This window comes from Ixodes scapularis, unplaced genomic scaffold (assembly GCF_016920785.2).
Source record: "Ixodes scapularis isolate PalLabHiFi unplaced genomic scaffold, ASM1692078v2 PGA_scaffold1__304_contigs__length_218370807, whole genome shotgun sequence".
NCBI classification, from domain to species: Eukaryota; Metazoa; Arthropoda; class Arachnida; order Ixodida; family Ixodidae; genus Ixodes; species Ixodes scapularis.
The window spans coordinates 52,485,616-52,493,780 of NW_024609846.1; the positions used below are offsets into that span (position 1 = coordinate 52,485,616).

The 8,165-nt window shown below is 50.8% G+C and overlaps 1 protein-coding gene across 1 annotated transcript; it reads left to right on the forward strand.

Annotated features, from left to right (window-relative positions):
* The first annotated feature begins 5,589 nt into the window (after positions 1-5,589).
* LOC120850115 (uncharacterized protein K02A2.6-like) lies at positions 5,590-7,585 on the forward strand. The gene has a single exon (XM_042290163.1). It carries the CDS (start codon positions 5,738-5,740, stop codon positions 7,583-7,585), a length of 1,848 nt encoding a protein of 615 aa, XP_042146097.1. The 5' UTR covers positions 5,590-5,737.
* The last annotated feature ends 580 nt before the right edge of the window (positions 7,586-8,165 follow it).

Here is an 8,165-nt window from a genome sequence, read left to right on the forward strand (position 1 = left end):
TCGTGGAGATTGAACACCATACTGCAATAAGTGTCTCAAAAACAGCGCCTAAATGCTTTCTTTTGTCTTTTTATTCCCCCGCGCGAGTGATGCATTTGGTCGACAGCTCTCGAGCGCGCGCTCGCTGGGTTGAATCGTAATCCAAATTGTATGGGCAACGAACCGCGCGCGTTTGAGATATCACTCCGCGGTTTCACCGGTCAAAAGCGCGAGGGTCCTTCGCTCGCTACTGGCTGACAGTAATCCTGGTTTCAAAACATACTCTTCTCATTGCCGGTAATGACCTCGGTGTGTTGAAATCTTGGATTGCTTTTCTTTAAATATCAAAATCATCCGCTTATTGTCATGATTTAAAGATTTCTAGGATGCTTAGAGTATCGCCGTATTTACGCGATGTTAGAAAACTCAAGGAAGGATTAAAGCAAAACGAAGTATACAAATTATATAATGCTAAATCCTATACACCTTTATGCGGTTTATAGGAGCACAGGTTTGGCGGTGTCCTACTTCATGGCGCCAGAATAATGGTGTGCTTTGTTTTTTTTCCTCTGTAGTTGTCCCATCTTTAGCGCGAGCTTCCCACAGCAACGACAACACTTCGCCATCTCGCGAGCTTCGGGCACCGTGGCTTCGGGCGTGCAGCCAAAGCACGACGGAAGGAAACAAGCACTTGCTGGAGGCAGGGCACCCGAAAGAGACACCCCGTCGTTCTCATTCTGTCGGTGATTTTATGGGTACTACTTAATGCCGCTTGTTTGTCCATCGAACAGCGCCCAACGGCCTTTCACAATGCAAACTTCTCTCCTTTCTAACAAGTCCCGCCGTGGCTGCCGTTGGAAAGCGTTGGGCGTGCAGCGCGGACGACACAGCGGGCGGTTGGACGTTCTTTCTTTCCCATGGGAACGGGCCTTCCCGCGCTGACGGGCATCCGCGCCCTGAGGTGTCGAACGCCGTCTCGGTTCCTCTCAGCTCGGCGGACACAGACCGTCGATTCCGGGTCATGGCACGCGCGCGACAAAGGGTCCTAGAAACGAGAGGGCGTGATTTCCACTATGATCACTGAAAGGATGAGAACGACAGGAAGAGGTTTCGTTTGCCTCGCCGCGAGCGAGCCCTCACCAGCTCTGATAACGCCTCGGCCTCGAGCGCGCGCAAGCATCCAAAGCACGGCGAAAGGCAGCCAGCGCGTTCTGGGCGCCGGACGTTCCGAAGAGACGCTCTGCCGTTCTAGCCCTGCCGGTGATTCTGGCACCACGATGAGACAAACTTGGGACACATCAGAGTAGCTTACTCCGCCATGCCCCGGAGTCCCACGTGCTATCCGCGTGCTCTTGTATTCTTTCAATCGTCGTTACCGGTGACGCGCTCTTTTTTTTCGTAACGTATAGTAACGCATTCGTTACATTTTCAGAACAGTAAGGTATAACGTACTTACGTTACTTATTTCTGGTAACAGGTAAGGTAGCTACGTCAATCCTGACGGCTTATTTCCGATACTTAAAAGTTACGCTTCATGTTCTTTCGTCTTTTTAGGCACCAAGTCTAATGAATTCTTGCACTTATCGCTTATACCTTGGAAATCCGAACCGTTAAAAATATTGGGTTATGTTGCGTTTCTAAATGGATATAATATTTTGCTTAAATATGGCGCTTATGCATACTTGTATGCGTCAAAAGAGCAAAACGTTTTAATTCTAAAATAAAATGTCACGCAAAAATAACTTGAATAACCTTTTATCGATAATGGCAACAACAACACGTTCCTTTTATTTTGAGGTAGCGTACGTCGGTAAACGGGTGTTCTTGTTTGCAAGGAACGAGTAACGTATTTCGTTACTTTTTACCTACATCACTGGCGGTAACCTATATACACGACTTACATCCGATGGGCATCCTAACCGGAATTACGCTTAACTATGGTTAGCAGTTACTGCAAACTTTTCCACAGTTACGCGGAAACCCTTAACAGCAGTTATGCCTGACCAGTCCCACTGAACTGCGGATAAGGGAGCCCGTGTAAGTAAGGCATGCGTATAGCCTCACACGCGCATTTTACTTGCACGAGTACACCAAGTGTTCGTTCATGATGTGCAACGTAGCTGGAGTGAAACCGCCAGATAACACGGTGGACCAGTGAGAAAAAAGATGATGGGTGACGCGTATCCAAGACAATTCTTTTTTTTTTTTACTTTCACCCGCTTTTCGGTTATCATAAACGGCAAAGGATTCAGCTAGCTATTTGATGATTTCGCGCGAGAAAAATATAATTTACCTGGACGTTCGTTTGTAAAAAAAAATTTCTACTGCGTCAGGTGATATCATTATAAATACTAATTTAAAAAAAGAACTACCTACGGGCACGCCTGCAGTAAATCGAAGCGCAATACGCCAAGAATCCAATATATGCGGTACTTTAAAAAAGAGCATCACCAGGCTACGGATTTCAGGGTAAATGCCCTTTCCTCATATGGTCAATTTTGCTTTAGTCATCCAACACAAAAAACAGTGTCGTTCGCTGCACAGGTGTTACGCTGCTTGCATCATTTCGACGCAGTAGTTTGCTGCCGTTTTTGGTTGAGGCTAACAATAGCTCATGCGCACGTTCACCTGTCGAGCCCGTTTTGATGACTAAACAATAGGCACAACTTGATGATTGACCACGCGAGAGAGCCTCGAAGACGAACCTCACAAACACAGGATGACTCCATCGTGTCACGTGATGTAGCGTGATTTATTGAAATCGCAAAGGCGGCAACGGCAATAACCCGAGAGGTCACTGACAGTCAGGAACTCAGGTGTCCCTGTTTGTCCGTCAACCGTTTAGAAATCGAATACTTTTCGCTTAGCAGAAAACTTGAAAACGATCAATGTCGAATATTTTTGTTTTCCTGTAATTTTTTTCTTGCTTTTTTTAATACACGAATAAAAAAAGTAGATACATTAGAGAGTTTTAGTAGAACGTTCCGATACCTCTGATAGCCCCGATAACGATATTATGCATGCGCAAGGCAGGCGGCAGAGAGTTTTAGTAGATCGTGTTCTCAGGCCACGATAATCGTAGCGGGAGCTCGCGCTGCCACTTCGATGCATGCTCTGAAGCGCGCGCTCGTAGCGGTAGCGGGCCTTTAGAAACGGTCTACTAAAACTCCCTGGTGACGGAGTATAGAGAGTTTTAGTAGATCGTTCCCATGACTCAAATCAAAATTTTGATTTGAGTCATGGGAACGATCTACTAAAACTCTCTATTGTCATCCGCTTTATTTGGGCCCGTTACTCCTTATCACTTTGTTGTGTGTTGGCAACCGAGGATATCCAGGGATGCCGGTGAACTGGTGCACGCGCGCAGGCACGAGACGTTCTACTGCTCTGGCCCCCAACCCGGTCGGCTGTGCCCGCTGTATGCTGTAATGTATATATTATGTAAATATTAAATACACAACATTGGCGACGAAGTGGAGTCAACCTGCGGCGGAAGACCTTCTAGAGCGCCGTTCACGGCGCCATGGCAGAAGCAAAGGCATCAGCGGCGCCGGCATTCGGCGGCATCGAAGAGTTCGCACCGAGCACCGGTGCAACATGGCCACTGTACCACGAAAGACTTGAGTTCTACTTTATCGCAAATGAGATCAAGTCAGCCGAGAAGAAGCGTGCAATCCTGTGCACGGTCTGCGGGGCGGCAACGTACGCCATCATTCGTTCACTCTGCTCACCGGCTCTACCTTCCGAGACGAGCTACGACGACATCGTCTCGCGACTGGCGGCCCACTTCAACCCGAGGCCGTCCGCCATTGTTCAGCGTTTCCAGTTCGGGAAGCGCGACCAGCGTCAAGGAGAAAGTATCGCCGACTACATCGCCGAGCTTCGTCGGCTGTCGGAGCACTGCGCTTTCGGGCCAACGTTGGACGACATGCTCCGAGACAGGTTAGTCTGCGGCCTCCGGGAAGAGTCCCTTCAGCGACGGCTTCTCTCCGAGCCGGAACTAACCTTCGCGGTGGCCAAAGAGAAGGCGATAGCAGCAGAGTACGCCCACCACCAGACAGAAAAGATCAGGGGGGCGTCCGCAGAGAGCAGCGATGTGTGTCGTGTTGGTAAGCAAATGGCTCCGAGAGCTAAGCCTAATGCCGAGGCAGCAAGAGAAAGGACTGCGTCGAAGTCACAGCAAGACGCTGGCAAGTGTTTTCGCTGTGGAGGGTCACACGCACCAGACGAGTGTCGTTTTCGACACGCACAGTGCCACTTTTGCAAGCAGCGGGGCCATATCGTGAAAGTTTGTCGACGAAAAGCGAAACGGTCCTCACCGACGCCTAGGCCTACAGGTGGCAGCCGCCAGAACGGCCGGCGGCGCGACAGTGAAACAGCGGATGTTTTCGGCATCTTCCAAATGACTGCCGAGGAACCTGCTATCCGCGTGGTCGTAGAAGTGAACGGGAACCCTCTCGAGATGGAAGTCGACTCAGGAGCGGTGTGCTCCGTGATCAACGAGAGAACTATGCGTCAGCTGCGGTTGTCCGAGCACAAGCTGCGACCGTGTGAAATACGTCTTCGCATGTACAACCAGCAGGAATTGAAGGTGCTAGGCTCCGTGATGGTCCAAGTCACCTATAAAGGGCGTCAAAAACGACTGCGTCTCGTCGTGATCAAGGGAGCAGGCGTAGGCTTGCTTGGCCGAGACTGGTTCAAGGCTCTTGGGATTGAGCTGAGAGTCAATCAGCTGGAAGAAGCAACGAACAATCAGAGCCCGTCCACCGCAGTAGTGCTGAGTCGTCACGCCGACGTTTTCCAACCAGGTCTAGGCAAGAGCAAGGGACCACCAGTTCGAGTCGAAGTGGAACCGACTGCCCAGCCCAAGTTTTTCAAACCGCATCCAGTTCCCTTTGCCTTACTACCAAAAGTGGATGAAGCCTTGGACAAGCTCATCAGGGAAAGCATTTTGGAACCGGTCCGACATTCCAGTTGGGCGACTCCAATAGTACCTGTGGTAAAAAAGGATGGCACAGTGCGAATCTGTGGCGACTACAAAAGTACGGTAAACCCTGTGGTCCGTTGGGAAAGCTACCCCCTACCCACACCTGAGGAACTTTTCGCGAAGCTGGCAGGCTGTGCAAGGTTTTCCAAGCTTGATTTAGACCAAGCGTACCTGCAGCTGACAGTTGACAGTGAGACAGCTGACCTTCTCACCATCACCACACACCGTGGACTTTTCCGTGTCACGCGCCTACAGTTCGGAGTAGCTGTTGCAGTCGCTATTTTTCAGAGGTACATGGAAGAGCTGCTGCAAGGGCTGGAAGGGGTGCAAGTTTTTCTCGATGACATCCTGGTAGGCGGTAAAGATGAAGCCGAGCACAACACCCGTCTGCAAGCTGTGCTTCAAAGAATTCAAGACGACGGTGTCCGGCTAAAAAGGGACAAGTGCGTTTTTGGAGTGGATGAAGTTGTATTCCTAGGATACAAGGTCAGCAAGGCAGGGATACAGCCGACAGACGACAAGGTCAAGGCTATCCATGGGGCACCCGAGCCAAAATGCAAGAAGGAGTTGCAAGCGTTCCTAGGGGCACTCAACTTCTACAACAGGTTTCTACGGGGAGCGGCACACACTTTGGAGCCCTTGTACAGGCTGCTCGACAACGGCCATAAGTGGAGATGGACTACGCAGGAAGCAGAGGCTTTTCTGCGGGCCAAGCAGCTACTGCAGTCTTCGGACGTCCTTGCCCATTACAGTGTCCACCAGCCACTAGTCATGGCATGTGATGCCTCTCCGTACGGACTTGGGGTGGTACTCAGCCACGTTGATAGCGAAGGCCGGGAGGTACCGGTAGCCTATGGCTCTCGAACTATGACAGCTGCCGAAAGGAACTACGCACAGACAGACCGGGAAGCTCTGGCGATAGGTTTTGGAATACGAAAGTTCCACAAGTTCATCTACGGTCGGCATTTTCGGATCGTGACCGATCACAAACCTCTACTGGGACTCTTGCATCACGCAAAACCGATGCCTCAAGTGCTGTCGCCGAGGATGTTGCGATGGTCGTTAATGTTGTCGGCTTACGACTACGAGCTGGAGTACAGGCCTGCTCATCAGCTCAGGAACGCGGATGCACTGAGTCGACTGCCTCTAACTGTGGAAGACAGCTCAACTGACGAGAAACTTTTTGAAGTCCGGATGCTGGAGACTGCGCCGGAGATTCCGTGGGATGCCCAGAAGATTGCCCGATGCACCCGGAACGACCCAACCTTGTCCAGAGTTCGACATTGGACGGGGGTTGGATGGCCTCAAGGCAGGCTGCCGGACGAGTTCAAGCCATTTGTTCGACGGCAGCACGAGTTGTCGGAGTATCGGGGATGCCTGCTGTGGGGATGTAGAGTCATCATTCCAGAGCAAGCGAGAGACCAGGTTTTGGAGCTGCTGCACACCACGCATCCCGGGATCGTCCGCATGAAGGCGCTTGCCAGAAGCACAGTTTGGTGGCCGGGTATCGACCAAGATATCGAAAGGAAGGCCCGAACCTGCCTGCCCTGCCAGGAGACAAGGCCGCAACCTGCACGTGCAAGACTGCATCCGTGGGGATTTGCCAGAAACCCATGGTCCCGAATCCACATCGATTTTGCAGGACCCTTCCAAGGAAAGGTTTTTCTTCTGGTGGTGGATGCGCATTCGAAATGGCTGGAAGTCATCCAGATAGCATCCATGTCGTCAGCAGCAGTGTGTCAAAGGCTGCGAGTGCTGTTCGCAACACACGGTGTTCCCGACACTATAGTCTCGGACAATGGGACAGCGTTCGTCTCACAAGAATTTGAAGAATTTTTGCAGAGAAACCAGATCCGGCACGTTAAGGTGGCGCCATATCATCCATCGTCAAATGGCCAAGTGGAGCGCATGGTCCAAGAAACTAAACAAGTCCTCAGGCGCATGGAAGGAGGCGACATGGCCACCAAGTTGGCCCGATTTCTTTTGAGTCATCATATTCTCCCGCACTCAACGACCGGAAAGAGTCCGGCGGAATTGTTGATGGGTCGGAGACTCCGTACTGCACTGGACCGGCTTCACCCAGACCTACAAGCAGAGATGGTGGACAAGCAAGAGGAACAAGCGCTGCGGGGAAGACAAGATGTACGCGAATTCAAGCCGCGAGAACCAGTCTTCATCCGCAATTATTTAGCAGGCCCCAAGTGGCTACCCGGTATCATCACTGAGATCACCGGTCCGGTGTCTTACAAGGTTCGCACCATCGACGGTCGTTTCTGGAAGCGGCACGTGGACCAAATCCGGAGACGGGAGTGGAGCACATACCTGGACGAGGAGGAGCCTACGACAGAGCTGTCACCTCAGGAGCTCTCCTTACCAAGCGAGCCATCGCTTAGGAATGAATCGGTGGAAGAGTGCCCACCATCTACGAGTCAAGCGGACTTCCCTGAGGAGTCAACCCCAGTGGCAACACCTCCAGCTTCCCCACAACGTTCACCTGCTTCACCCCATGAACCGAGGCACCAAACAGTGTTGCCAACTTCAGCGCCTGCGCAAGAACAGTCAAATCGTCCCCAGCGACAACGGCGACGTCCCGACTACCTAAAGGACTATGTGACCTAGGGGGGAGGGATGTTGTGTGTTGGCAACCGAGGATATCCAGGGATGCCGGTGAACTGGTGCACGCGCGCAGGCACGAGACGTTCTACTGCTCTGGCCCCCAACCCGGTCGGTTGTGCCCGCTGTATGCTGTAATGTATATATTATGTAAAGATTAAATACACAACACACTTAAGAGTAAATCTAGTCAATTCACTCGAAAACACACTTTTTTTTTGTAATGATAGTTGAGCATCCGGTCACATTATAGAAGAATCAACATCGCCAATAATTTTATTCTATCAGATGCAGAAAAAGCAGAATACGAAAAAGAAAAAAAATAATTTTGATAATTCGCGTCATAGCCCGTTGCATTTTGCACTTGGAACTACAAGGACACAAACGGCAACGCACGTTGCACGCCGCAACGCATGTATTTTTTCTTTGTTTTACTTTTAGAACTGAAGGGCTGCCAGAAAAACTAAAAGTGCAGGGAAACGTGCTTTTTCGGTTCACTCCGCTAAGAGCTAAACGTTGGCACACGTCAACAAACCCTGCGAGAAAACTAGGGAAAGAAAAAGCGCTAGTGTTGTATTCGCACTAC

Coding starts and splice junctions, on each gene's coding strand:
- LOC120850115 (XM_042290163.1), top strand. CDS start 5,738: ATGGCATGTGATGCCTCTCCGTACGGACTTGGGGTGGTACTCAGCCAC.